A 15,105-nucleotide genomic window follows, 5' to 3' on the forward strand; every position below is an offset into this window, starting at 1 on the left:
AAGCCCTCTGTGATGTAATGTTTGAATGAAAGAAGTTGCATCCAAAGATTGATTTCAATAATCATTCTCATGGGAACTCAAATATTTGCATCTTTTAAATTAATTTGCATGCAATCATGCTATTAAAAGTGTTTTCATCGAACTGAAAATTATGACCTTCCCTTTGAGCTTGATTTATGCCCGGCTTCTAACCTGCTTCAGTGTTACCATGGTGATGCGCTGCAGTTTGAGAAGCGCTGAAGACAAACCACAATGGGTTAATACTGTTTCTTATTCTCTTCATCCTTGAGAGTGTTTAATAATAAATAAAACTGTTATTTCTGTGTGCACCTTATGCAAGATGCCTGTGAGCTTTTCTCCGATAAACAGCTTTGTTAAGAATTATTTTATTTTATTGTTCTAAATGGAATAGGCTTTATGTTCTTTTAAAAAGAACCAGAGAAGAAAAGGTAAGTTAAATTGAATCAAGGAAATTCAACGAGAATTAATTATGGAAAGCAGAGAGCACATGGACGATCAAGCGGTTGTACGTCTGTATCACAGTTGTGGGTTAGAATCCCGGCTTGTAAAGTGAAAAAAAAAATCGATGAAGAAATGAAAGAAAAGTACAAGGCATGACAGAAGAGAAGAACGGAATAAATGAAAGGAAAAGGAGAGAAACAAATTGGAAGTGGAAAAATAACGAATGAAAGAATAGTCAGTGGCCTTCATTGGGATCAATCAAAATGTAAGGTTTCGACAAAATATTAATAATTTGATACAAACAGATTCATTTAGCTTCAACAAAATGGATTTTAAAAACGTGCACTAAATATTTTTTCAACATACATCATTTTTTTGCCTGTGTATTTGTGAGCGGTGGAGATGTTGATGTTCACTGATTTGTCAGTGGTGGGGGAGAAGATGCATCTTTATACACCCCTCCTCCCTCGGTCTACCCCCCCCCCACCCCCACCCACGAACCACCGTCCACCAACTCACCCCTCCTCAGCCGCCCCCAGCCCGTTTGCCACCCGGCTGATGCGGAATGCTCCGCGCGGAGGGGTAAACCCGTTCGTCCGCCCTCCTCCTACCTCCCACTTCTTCATCCGCACCGGACCAACAGCTTTTGGACCAACTAGTCCTTCCACTTCATCATCTTGGCGTTCTCTTCAACGGTGCAGGAGGCTGCGGAGTGAAACGGGAGCAAGAAGAAGGCAGCAGGACGCTGCAATCAGGCGACAACTACTTGCGCCGTAGCTGCGCGGTCCGCAAAAAACAAACAAAAAAAAAAAAGGTAGGACCAGGAACGGGACCTAGACTAGACCGGGCTTTACTACATCCAAACCTAGCGCGCTGCAGCGGAACGTGAGGTTGTGCGGAACATTGCGGGGAATGTTTTTAAGACATCTGCAGTCGGTTGTGGCAAACACGCCGTGCAGATGATGCGTTCGGTATGCAAAAATGCGGCTGCAGTTTGTACCGCGGTGCGTTAAGTGACAGGTTGCACGCGACAAGGAGAGGACTGCAAAATGTTGCGTTGAATTGTATACGTACTTATATAAACACCTGTCTGTCTGTCGGTGTGGCTGAGGTGACTTGTTCCACTCCCGTGCGTGATGCATTGTGGGTCTTTTTACTGTGATTTATTGACTGGAGTTGTTGATCCTGCCATAGTTTGCGCCTCATCTGCTTAGCAACGAAAACAAAGACGTTTCTGGCAACACTCGTACACAAAATAACTTGATGGAAAATGTGGATAAGGACGATGTGAGGCTTTTATTTGGTTTAATGGCAAAGTGTATTCATGTTTGTGTTCTGGTGAGGTCAAGAATGATGTTGATCTGACAACGTTGAGGTTCAATACGTTATTTATTGTTGCTTTAGTGATGTGCTAATGACCAACAACAGCAAATGGTTTTACAGGCCGAAAGTATTTCGTGTGGCGCTTTACATTCAATAGGCTTAGACTGAATTTTCCTGGGGCGCCACGGTAGTAGCCTGCTTAGCACTTCCATCTAACAATACAGAGGTCCAGGGTTCGATTCTGTGCTCTGGCCTTCCTGTATGGAGTTTGCATGTTCTTTCCGTGGCTGTGTGGATTTTTTTTTTTTTCGGGAACTCTGGTTTCCTCCCAAATTCCAAAAACATGCACTATAGGTTAATGGAACACTCTAGATTGTCCCTGTAGGTGTAATTGTGAGTGTGAATAGTTTCATGTACATGTGCCCTGTGACTGGCTAGCAACCAACTCAGGGTGTACCCCGCCCATTGACCGAAGATAGCTGGGAAGGGCTCCAGCATGGCCGCGACCCTCGCAATGATGAGCGGTTCGGATCACGGATGGATTTAACTGGGTTTGTGAACGTCAAGCGTTGTTGGTTGGCTGATCTGAGTACTCACAACAGAACCAACAGTGGGCCACAGCGCTGTTGTGTTTTCATTTCCCCTTCATTGTCTAGACTGCTAATGCAGACAACCCAGTCACATTACCTTTTATTATTTGACAAAAAAAAAAAAAACAGTTACTAAACTAAAAAATTGTGTTGTACATGCCAGGCCAGAAGATGGCGATGTCACTTTGTCAAGAAATCCTACCTGCATACACACTAAATTGAATGTAAAGATAAAAATGTTGAATAGACACTAGAATATTGACATTTAATCTGGATTGGGCACCCCATTTTGTGTTCGCCCTTTTCACTCAGTGTGAGTAACAGTTTCTTGCAAGGTGCAGCAAGCTATTCTGAGGTTGCAGTGGAAACAGAAGCTGCGAGTGGGCACATTTGTGTGTGCATGCTGGTGCGTGCTCTTCATCATCAGTGTCATCGCACCCGGGTAGTAATGACTACTTATGTAACCAAAACTATTTGGACGAGTCCAAGAGACCAAACAACTCTTCCTTCATCTTCCGTTTTCACTGAGTTATGTTCACGTTAGTGGGACCTGTTTTCCCTTAGTCACGTGAGCAGACTTTTAAACGAAAGGAAATGCGGTTTGCATTTGTTATCAAACTGGATTAGGTTTTTGTAATGTTAATAATGCAAGAAGCGCACCTGATTGGGACCAAGAGGGTGGCTTTGTTTTTCCTGTTGTCGTCGAGGAGAAGGAAGCCTTACATGGACACACACTTTGGACTGTGAGTTGAATGCATATTCATCAAAGTGCAGACACACACGCACACACGGATTGAAGCAGGAAAACAAAACACGCTCAGACAGATTTATTGACGGACTGAGCATGTGCTGTATTTATCAGACAGATGCAGCCAGTCCTTCATGGGCACACGTTCCATTTAGGGAAGGTCAGCTGCTTTGATGACATTTTTTTTTCCAGCCTCTTGGCTGAAAAATTTCCTCTTTGAAATTGTGTGTGATTTATTTTAAAAAAAAATGAATATATTACAGGAAGCTGGTCAATGTAAGAAAAAAGACTTTTTTTTTCCAAAAATAATCAAATTGATCAGTTCCGGAACTGTTGCCATCATCAAAATGGCAACATTTTTGGGACAGTGGATAAGACGTGTTTTTTTTAAAAGGATCGAATGTCAGGAGGCAAAATAACAAGGCCAGAGTGTTGCCAAACATTGTATTTTCTTAACAGTTTTTTTCATCTCAAGAGTATTTTTATAGCAACACTAGTGTAGAGTCAGAGAAAATAAAGTTCCTACGGACACCCATTTCACTAACCATAAATCCAGCTGGATAAGAAAGCTGGCTGTGTTGTATGTCTCTCGGTACCCGCCCACCATGCTGATGACCTTAACGTTGATAATAAGTGACGACATGTGGTGACATTGCAGTGTTGTTGCTTTTTCTTTGAGTCCGCTTCCATCTTGTAACGTAATTCCTGTATATTGTTCTTCTAGTCTGGCTTTCTTCTTCTCTTGTGCTCTTTTTCTGTTTTGCTTCTTGGTTTCTCCCCTGTTGAGGCTATTCCGAGGTTTTGAATAAGTGGTGCAAAAAAGCCCACAACATCAAAAGAAAAAAACATAATAAATGCAGAGAGTGCATATCCTTTGATGATCAGTGAAAGAAGCTCTCATGAAAGCGTACAATATGTCTGCTGATTTGATGACGTTTGTGCATGGTGTTTCATTTTTATTTTTGATGTGACTAGAAAGATAGGTATGTATTTTATTTTATTTTTTGAAGCTTTTGTGCTTCTCCTCATTCGGGTTGCATGTAAGTTGCACCCTATCTCGGATGACTTTAGGCAAGAGGAGATGTCCACCCCGGGTGTCACCATTCAATCGCAAGGCTAGGACTGCAGAAAGCACAACCACGCACACTTGCATTCACTCCTTTGGCATGACTCGGAGTCTTCAATGAACCTGACATAAAGTTTTTCAAGTATAGTACAAAACTTGAGAAACATATAAACTCCATTCACCAGCCAAGATCTGAACCTGGAATCTCTCACCTAAGAGGCAGATGTGCTAACCATTGCATTTGGTTGAATTCCAAATTGTAAAAACACTTGACTGTTTGAATTTTGTGACAACATCATATATATAAGTAAAATAAACATGAGAAAGACGACTGAAGCACTCAGGCTGCTGTTACTCGTCTGTGTGGCCACGGTAACGGAAACACTGTGAGGAATTGGAACACGATCATGGCTGCTTGAAATGCTTCCGCACTGCCACACAACTTGGTTTACACTGTCTTTGCCAGCCAGGTGGCATCTCGACTTAAAGGAAGTCACGCAACACCCACAGAGTGTGGAAACATTTCCAAACAAGAGCTTTCATTTGAGCTAACAGGAGGGCACAAGCTTCCCGGTGATTAGCTCACTTTTAGTCTCCTGTCACCGAATATAATTTACCGTATTTTCCAGACTATAAGTCAAAGTTTTTTTCATAGTTTGGCTTGGGGTGCTATTTATACTCTAGAGCGATTTATGGGTGAAATTATTAACACATTATTTTATCATTTCACATGTTATTTTCACATTAAGCCACAAGAGGCCGCTCTAGGCCTGTGTTGATAAAACCACGATGAGTATGACGTAAGCGATGTAGAAGAGGAAGCGCTGCCATCTTCTACCTCCGGAGTTGGTGGAGTTGCTTTAAAGTGACACAGAGAATGAAGATTTCATTGGATTTAGTGATTTGGACTGACATTGATGGTTTGGTGAACTTGTTAGCATGTTCTTTATGATATAGTTATCTGAATAACTCTTAATATGTTACTTGAACATACCAGGCACGTTCTCAGTTGGTTGTTTATGCGTCATTTAACGTTCGCATATCATACACTTATTCAGCGTGGTGTTTTCTATTTTATTTTTATTTTAAATTGCCTTTCAAGATGGCGTGTATGTTTTTGGTGTTGGATTTTATCAAATAAATTTCCCCCCCAAAATGCGACTTATACTCCAGTGCGACTTATATGTTTTTTTCCTTCTTAATTATGCATTTTTTGGCTTTGTGCGATTTATAATCCGGAGCGACGTATAATCCGAAAAATACGATAAATACACGGGTCGACACTTTTCTGTAGCATTTTTCCTCATTAGGTTTCGTGGATGAGCTGAGGAAGAGGCAGGTACACCCTGGAGTAGCCACTTGCTAATTGCAGTGCATACGCAGCATCTCACAAAAGTGAGGACACCCCTCACATTGTAGAAAACAATTTTATGACCGTACGTGCAGGCATTTTAAAGTGTAGATGACACTTTGCTACAAGGTGAAGTAGTCATTGCACAGCTTGTAGAACAAAAAAAAATCTGTCTCCTTAAAATAACTCAACACACAGCAATTAATGTCAAAACCGCCGGCAAGGGTGCACACCTCGGTAAAAATTTCCAAATTGGGCCCAATTAGCTATCTCCTCTTCCCTTGTGTTCTATGACTCGTTACTGTTTGAAGATCTCAGGTGTGAAGGAGGAGCAGTGTTGCATTTTGTGTTATCGCACTCATTCGCGTACTGGTCGCTGGTAGTTCAAGATGGCACCTCATGGCAAATAACTATCTGAGGATCTGGAAAAAAGAGAATTGTTGCTCTGCTTTATGAAGACAATGACATTGAACTGAATTGCAGCATGGTGGCTAAAACCGTAGAGCATTTTAACAAGACGGTCAACGGGAAGTTGAGTACGTGTGATCAGTGTTGTATCCCAAAGTTTTCTTCAGAAAAACAGACATTTGAATGCTGCCAGCATTTCCGCTTTGAAGGTGTGACGGGTCAACAGCATACGCCACACAATGCAACAAACTGCTCTCGCGTGGCCGTTGCCTGAGAAAGAAGCCTTTTCTGAAAATGAGGCACTAGAAACCCTCAACCGCATTTGCTCAGGACAAGCAAATTAAAGACATGGATTACATGAGCCATGCCCTGTTGGTTGGCCTGATGAGACCAACATAAACTTAATTGGTTCAGATGGTGTCAAGCATGTGTGGCGGCAACCAAGTGAGCACTGTTATCATCTCAGCGTATTATTACCGAAGACACAACCAATTGATAAGTTACTTGTTCTGAAATCAAAAGCTCAGGATAGTAATTAGTTTGATTATTGTTCAAGTTATTGTAAAAAAGGGTAACAGAAAATTCTTGCATAATCTCAATGTCATTCTTTATAACGCATGACTATTTATAATTTATTTTTTCTTTCTACAGATTTGAGCAAGGGTCATGGGAGTTGACACACGTGACTTGCTTTGGAGCGCCTGATAAAATGATTTGGTGGGCCAGATCCTTGAATTTGACACCTGTGTACTAGTACATGTTTTTAATGCGATGAGAGAATCTGTCTCTTTTGAGCTCCTGTTTCAATGGCAATGTTGCCTTGAGCAAAATTATGCTTCCCCAACATTGGAGCTCATTTCCCCATTACAACTAAAATATCCAGTTCGGTGTAGACTGAATTAACAGCTCTGCTGGGTTTCGAAACATCACTCAACTTTCAGTTCCACACAATCGGCTAAACAGTAAAGAATCAATGAGTCTATTATTATGCCCATCCATAGCATGTATTGATTCACTCGTGGCTCTGGAGGAATTACAAAGAAAACAAATCATACGATACCTGCTTTATAGTCTGCCTAAGACTGCCTAAGAGTTAACATGCACGCAAACCACCCGCCCCCCCCAAAAAAGAAAAAAAACATGGACATACAAGATGCTTGTTAGGTAATGCCACACACATGCTGACTACCCTACCACAGCGTCCGTGCATCGGTTTAAAATGTGACGCCTTCTCTTCCCCAAGAACTGTCATGAGCACCTGTCATCATAAAACGAACACATTGCATTGCACTAATGCACCCTGTTTTTCCGCCCTGCAGTGACTGACTGGATGTGGATGGTGGATCGCGTATCAGTGCGGCGGGATGCAGGAAAGAAGAGTGGGAGGGGGGCGGGGGGGTGTCGAACGCATATATAGCTCACATGTATTGAGGCTGGCAGTAACCGCGGGGATGCTGCAGCCACAGAGTTACTGTTTCGATGAATATTCATGACCAAAGAGAGGCAGAGTGCAAGAGTCGGTTCGTGGCGACAATTTGAGGTATTGGTGCAGCAGCTGGTGCAGGAAAGCAAGCACTGCATCACCATACGCATGTTTCTTCACAACCAAATGACTGAACTGAATCTTCAACAAGGTGTTCGGCGCAGAATTTGTTTTTCTTTGATTATAACGTTTGTGAGAAGCCAACATCGAAATCAGGATTAAATTTTGATGAATGTCCAGCCCTACCTCTAGGTGGCGTTATAATTCAAATTAAAACTAAATTCCATTCCGATTTGTTATAAACCGATTTCAGGGACACTATTCCGTCACTTATTGTCTTGACAACTTGACTTTCTCTCTTTGACACTGTGAGAGTGAGAAAACCCGAGTCCTTGACCAAAATGATCTTAACATGAGTCGCAAACTGTGTCACGATGGGGAGGAGTCATCAGCGGTGAAAGAATGCTTAACTGTTGCCATTGTACATGTAGGGAAATGACAACAATTATGTTTCATATCTCTACGATAAAATGTACAGTTAGTCTACTTTTTTTCCCCTTTATGTGACATCATTCTTCATTTTAACTAGTGGGTGAGAGTAGACTCACATGACAAACCAAACGTAAATAACCTAGCTTGATTCATGTTTGGGGCAGTTGGTGGACATTAAAGGTCTGTTTTCACTCAACAGAATCAGGGTCAGACTGTTCCAACATACGTGAATGAAAAACGAATTTGATTGTTTTCATAGGATGGGGCGATATCTTTCGTTTGGACGAGTAGAGAGAGACTCTGTGTTCTTTTGTGTCCTTCTCTGGTCAGATTGATTAATTAGCAGGCATCTCCTCGCCCTGTGACCTCGCCCGGACATGGACTTCCCCGACGAGCTCTTGCTGGCCGAGCTGAGTCACCTGCAGCTTTACAACGACTCCTTCTTCGGGAACAACTTCAGCAGCGCCGACAATGAAACCGACGCCCTGCTGCCGACCGGAGTGAGGGTCACCATTGTGCTGGTCTATATGATCGTTTGCGTCGTCGGCCTGGTGGGGAACTTCCTGGTGATGTACGTCATTATAAGGTAAGAAGAACTCTTGATGGAACAGACTGTTCCCAGTGTCCAAAATGATATAACAGAGAAACATCTGCTGTGCTGTGATATAGTGTATAGTATAAATGAAACACATTCCCAACCGGTAAGCTCACCGTTGTGATATCGATGGTGAGTGTCTATTTGATTACGTTTATTGCAGCAGATGTGCTGCAGCTGCGTGCTAAAGCTTCACCCGCACTTCAAACTGTCACTATGTGTACCTTCTCATTCACAGTCACAAAAGGGGAATGTATATTTTTATTTTTTTTAAGGTGAGGGTTTCTTTTTTTGACATCTTTATGTGCTCTCTTTTTTTGTATGTGAAACAGGATTGGGAGGGGCGGGGAAAATATCGCAACTGCTAAGATACTCTTATTTTTGCACTTACATCACAGTATCGAATTAAATGAGAAGATGTTTCTACAATTTATAACAATTCCATGGTGTTCTTGTAAATGGTCTTTGAAAGCTTTGGTGTAATTTACACAAAATGTATCGAATTACAGCACACCGAATATGCTTTTGGAACACTTCACCTGGGATTGCTTCGTTTTTCTACTCTATGGGGCGTTATCATGTTGAACAGGGGCGCAGCTTGGGCATTGCAATGAGGCGAGAAGCTAGTTGCTCTCGAGCAAGCCACAGTCTGAAGGGAAAGGCAAGCAGAAACACGTTTTCACTCGTGGAGACGGGACTTCAACAACACGCGAATTCAACTTCTCATTTTACGTGTGGATCACACACATCACCAAACACAACAAACATTTTTGTGGGTGTGCTGTCCCAAGTTTTAAACGCAATGTTATTCATGATTGGGACTCGTGATCAGTTCAACAAATCATGACTTTTTTGCGCTTGATGGCTTCATCCAAAATGTTTTGAGATATGAATGTGTTTTGTTGTCGTGCACATTTCCAATTCCATCACTTCAAACTGCATTTTCCGCTTGTGGTACTGTTGCGTGGTGAAAACAGTCTGAGATACCAAAAGCATAAATTCCTCTTTTAAAGACAGTGGGAACCACTTTGACACATTTGCAATTTGTTGAAGTAAGCAAACATACAATTTAGAGTCTGGTATTTGGTATCGTAGTAAATGAAGCCCAAAGTGAGCTGTTGTCATGACAACAGTGATATAGAAAACTGCAAAGAAACAGTCTGGTGGTACGTTTAAAAATAGCACTTTCAAATTGACTCTTTTTATTTTGTGGTGTCATCTGCCTTCCGCTAAAACCAGCAGTCTTCATTCTTCTTTCAGTCATTCTTATTAGAGTGCGTGTGTGGAAAAAAAAAGCTGATGTTCAAAGGCAGATGAGGGGTGTCACAGAGGCCGAATATTCTCTCAAAGATTTTTTTTTGGAATATCCCCAAATTAAACATGGTCTACTCTGACTTGCTGTCTCTTGTTTAAGCCGCATGAGATGAAGGAGATGGTGACCAAGGACACACGGAGGCGTGTCACGATGACTCGGCTGTGATAGAGGGGAGGCGGCAACAGTGGGAGGCAGGAAAAAGTGAAAGGGTGATTCACTTTCTTAGAAAGACCCAGAGAGGGCTTGGAATGCCAACAGAGATGATGTCATGCCCATATTTTGCATGGGAAGCAATCACACACCATAATGAGACATTACCAAAGGCTATATTTGTATTCTGGATTCTTCAGATCGGTCCACAGTTTCATCCTTCTTTGTCCTCCCAAGTCGCAACTTATAGCAATCAAGGTGATTGTGTTGCCGTAGTGAGTAGGGTCATGCATGACAGGTATGATATAAATCAATGACTCTTGGCAATTGCATAGAATTGGATTGACCAGATGTTCTTCTCAATGATCCCATGTCACAGCTACATTTTGGGAATCGAGTGAAACAGCACAGGCAGAAGTATTTAGCAGCCAAAATGTGCTACAGTGAATCCGTAACCGCTATTAGCGACCAATCCCTCCCGTAAAATGTGAAAATCTGCAACTAATTGAGAGCCCACATAAAAAGTGTTTCGAACTACTGTAATGGGAATTTAACATATAACAGTGCTAAAATGGGGCGGCCCAGTGGTCCAGTGGTTAGTGCGTCGACCTCACAGTGCAGAGGTACCGGGTTCAATTCCAGCTCCAGCCTCCCTGTGTGGAGTTTGCATGTTCTCCCCGGGCCTGCGTGGGTTTTCTGCGGGTCCTCCGGTTTCCTCCCACATTCCAAAAACACGCATGGCAGGCTGATTGAATACTCTAAATTGTCCCTTGGCATGAGTGTGAGCGTGGATGGTTGTTCGTCTCTGTGTGTCCTGCGATTGGCTGGCGACCGGTTCAGGGCGTCCCCTGCCTACTGCCCAAAGACAGCTGGGATAGGCTCCAGCATCCCCTGCGACCCTTGTGAGGATGAGCGGATCGGAAAATGAATAAATGAATAACAGTGCTAAAATGTAAGTACCATTGAATGCTGACCAGTTATTTTGCAGATAAGCAAAGTTGCCTGCTCATGCACGAGACTGCATTCTGTGTTGCTGCTCAAAATGCTGATTGTGATGACCTTAACCCCTCCCAAAGAGAAGAAAACAAGTTAAAAAGAGAGCGCACGACGCGAACTAAAACTAAAATTGACAAAACATCCATTTCTATGAACGAAAAATGGAAAACTAGAGTGTTTTTTTTTTCTTAACTGAATAACCATGAAAGATAAATTCCGTTGAATGATATCCACTGAATATTTTTATAAAATTGATTCGAAAATTAATCGATTGGCCACTTTTAATTGGTATGTGAACCCAGGATGCCTTGTCCGAATGTTCTGAAACTTTACCAGTATACAACAACATCGATGATGTCATCTGTGAAATCTCCCTGAATGTATTTTCGGGTAGAAAAAAAGTGTAATAGAGCCGAGCGAAAATTCTGAAGTTTTCATATTTACATTGCGTTTGTTACTTATGTACGGTTATAGAAACGAGTAGTTACAAAGTAACAAAGGTTTTGTGAAAATGTCAGTTTGACTCTATAACAGATTTCTTCGATTCTATTCTATTGAATCTTATTTCTAATTGAACATAATTTTTTGATTTAATTTATTGATTTTCTTTTAATATAATTTTTTTTCAGGTACTACAGCTTCTCTTAAATTCCAGAAACATGCCACAGTGGCTGCTGCCAGAGCAGGCGGAGGCCACAGAGGGCGATCATAGCACTTTTAAAAAAATTACAATGAATTACTTCAGCGACAAAAACAAAAACCAAAAAAGGAAAAAAAGAAAATCACAAATGAACGCAACATATAAGAACCCATCGTGCAGCTCTGTGCAGAGAGCATTTTGTGAGATTCTCCAAATAATGACAGCAGTCTGAGTTCAAACGAAAAGTCCCGTCTAAAATAATTAAATATATAAAACAATCAAAAGCAACAACCAAAAACATACTGAGTTCAGAAAAAAGAAACAGTACTTGTAATCACAGCAAAATGAACAACAAAAACAGCAACAACAGCAAATAAAACAAAGCAAAAAAAAACAAACAGACAAACAACCCCCCTAAAAAAGTGGTGAAACACTGTATTTTCAATTCCAAGCAAATATGTTAAATAGAGAAAGTGAATAGATGAAGAATAAAATTGTAATTTTGGTTTTAGACCAGTTCGTCCATGTGTGCCCTACGATTGGCCGGCAACCAGTCCAGCTGGGTTTGGCCCCAGAATGTCCAAAACCCTCGTGAGGAAAAGCGGATTAAAAAAATGGATGGATGGATGGATGGATGATTTTAGATCTTTGCCCCTCCCTGAGGGAGCACCTTGATGATTGGTCAATATGATCTGTTTAAAAATTACATGTGCAAGAATGAAGGTGGACAAGCACACTCTGCTGGCATTTTTCTAATTTTTATTATTATAAGGAATTAATTAATCCAGTGCGAGGACTCAGCCTGTGCCTGAGCGACCCGTGAGGCCCATGAAGAACGCATGAAAAGCACGTGTGACACTGGTGCTCTCCACAGCCAGCGACATCTTGAGGCCGAAGAGGGCCGCCCTGTCGACCTTGGCACTCAATGTTTTAGGTCACATTTTATCATTCTTAATTGTTGCTCTATAAATAAAGATGAGTTGAGTTGATTTGAGGATTCAAGTTGTCCACGGTGCGCCACCAGTGTTCCTTTTGCACTGCTCAATACCTGCTTGTGCTTACAATTTAGGTAACATCAGTGTTTAAGAACTACAAAGTACTATTTTCTAGTATTTGACGAGTTGGTTTTCCGAGTGTCCGTAGCAGGTGCAATTTGGGTGATGAAAACCATTCCTGATGGAGTCATCAAAGTTTCATTGCAACATCAAAAATTCCATTTTAATTAGAATGTATTGGTTTTACTTGTATTTAGTTTTCAGGCAGTCGCTAAGAGGAAAGAAAGCAGAACTTGAATAATGCGGCAAAGCCCTTCTTCTTGTTTTCCTTCCATTCCTTATTATCTGATTTTTCTCTTTCATCCTTGTGGCCCTCCTCATCTCCTGGTAGCCGTGAGTGTCGGCTAATGATTGCTGTAAGCTCACAGCACAAAGCAGCGTTCGGTTGCATTAGAGAACTTATCAGCCATGCGCAGCTCATTAGCATGCTTCATAATGATCATGAAAAAAAGCCCTGTTCAGAAAACAAGGTGCGACAAATTAGATCCATCTTGTGAATTGCTTCTTACTGCACCGAAATGGTGACCTTCATCAATGATGCGCGAAAGCCCTTTTTTCCTCTTTAATATTGTCCCCTCTCAGGCAGCTCTTTACATTATTTGTGCATGTGAATGGAAAGACAGTTGCGCAATGTCGCCGAAAAACTTTGATGAAAGAGCTTGTATCAATGTCACCCTGACGCAGCGAGACTTGTCCTCGTCAACGCTGTTTTTATTTGCTTTCATACTGTCATCTGTGATTGGCTGGCGACTAGTCGAGGGTGTACCCCACCTCTTGCCCAAATTCAACTGAAAGGCTCCGACTCACCCACGACCCAAATGGTGACAAGCGCTCCATGAAATGGATGGCTTGATATGGAACATCATAATGGTGATAAAACTACAGGAAGCATGTAAACAAATGAGACTGAAGAACAATACTGCCGTCTTTTCATTGTGTAAAGGATGATATCTTTTCTGACTGTAAAGTTTGCTAGTGTACTGTATTACCAAAATAGGACAAATTAGCAACATTTTGTCTTTATTAGCAAGTGTCCAAACCCATCCACTGATTTGTCCCAATGGGACAACTACAGGTGCGGGACCACCTCTAAAGTGTGAAATCAAATCACCAGTAAGCATCTGTAGAGTAGTTGCCATATAAATTAAATGTGCCACATTCCAAATCCTTCTCTCATTGCTTTAAATATATGTTAGCAGGCAAGCTCGGGGGGGAGGAGCCATCGATGTCGGTGAGGCATATTTACATTTGGCTCCAAACAAATGTCCAGTGCACACATTTTATTCTTACTAGCTGGAGATGTTGGATTTGTTTGGGTACTCTCACATAGGCGAGATTAACTATGTGTGCTGCCAAACCTTCTCTGTTGTATTTTTTTTCTTCTTCTCCCTTTTTTCTTATTTTTGTTGTTGTTGCTATTTTCCCCTAATGGGAGATGAAACGCAAAACCAGACCAGAGCTTTTTTCGAGTAATTTTGGTGAGAAAGTGGCAAGAGCATGCTGCAGCTTCCTTCCTAACAAGATGTGCAAACGTCAACAACACGCATATTTGACGAAAAATAAACATATATTCAACCATTAATATAGTTTTAAAGAATAAGTTTGGGTGACTAGATGTCTGCCTTTTTCAAACCAAGTATTTGAAAAGCAAGTCTGAGTATATATGATAGAATGACAATTAGAAATTAGATCACTAATCAGAATTTATTCATTCATTGTCTAGCGCTTAATCTGTTTGGGGTCATGGGTGAGCTGGTGCCTCTACCACCTGACCTTGGGCTATAGGTGGGGGTACACATTAGACAGGTTGCCAGGAAATCCCCAATCCATCAGAATTGTTTTTACCAATATTTAATTATACCTGATTGAAATATTGGCAGAATCTGGAAAGTGGCATGAGCCTTTGGTTTCACAATGCTGCTTTTGTTTATGTGATATGTTTGACGTTCACGCGAAACAAAAAAAAAAAAAAGACTGAAAAAAAGTGCGCAAGTTTTCTACTTCGTGCGGCCCAAGTACTAAAATTCAGAACCGTCAGGATTATTGTTCACTCAAGTGATGTATTTACATGGTTGTCAGACAAAATGTTGTTTGCCATTCAACTTTAGGTTGGGCCGTGTAACCTTCCAGGTTTTATGTACGTGTCAAAGCTGGCCAAGGGCAACTCCTGTCAGTTGGTTTTGCCTCATTTGCTATCAGTCTTTATGTCCTGGCTCTGCTCCTGGATCCCCGGTCCTCCATCCATTCAAATCTTGTTCTTGTTGAATTTCAGCGATAAATCTATTGCTAGGGGTGGCCTTTGGGTCAACCTGCCTTCAACAAATGGCAAAATTGCTATTGAAGTTGTCGTGCAGCAGTGAAATCACCTGCCTGTGTGTGTGTGTGTGTGTGTGTGTGTGTGTGTGTATATATATATATATATATATATATA

General features: G+C 41.5%; 1 protein-coding gene across 1 annotated transcript in view; it reads left to right on the forward strand.

Moving 5' to 3' along the window:
* Positions 1-979: 979 nt before the first annotated feature.
* The window catches only part of LOC109514262 (delta-type opioid receptor), a 33,639-nt gene continuing 19,513 nt past the window's right edge, over positions 980-15,105 (forward strand). Inside the window, exons 1-2 of the mRNA XM_019867192.1 lie at positions 980-1,276; positions 8,254-8,509. Coding sequence (XP_019722751.1) covers positions 8,301-8,509 — 209 coding nt within the window. The 5' untranslated portion in view covers positions 980-1,276; positions 8,254-8,300. The remainder of the gene's footprint in view (positions 1,277-8,253; positions 8,510-15,105) is intronic.

This window comes from Hippocampus comes, unplaced genomic scaffold (genome assembly GCF_001891065.2).
Source record: "Hippocampus comes isolate QL1 unplaced genomic scaffold, H_comes_QL1_v1.1 scaffold486, whole genome shotgun sequence".
NCBI lineage: Eukaryota > Metazoa > Chordata > Actinopteri > Syngnathiformes > Syngnathidae > Hippocampus > Hippocampus comes.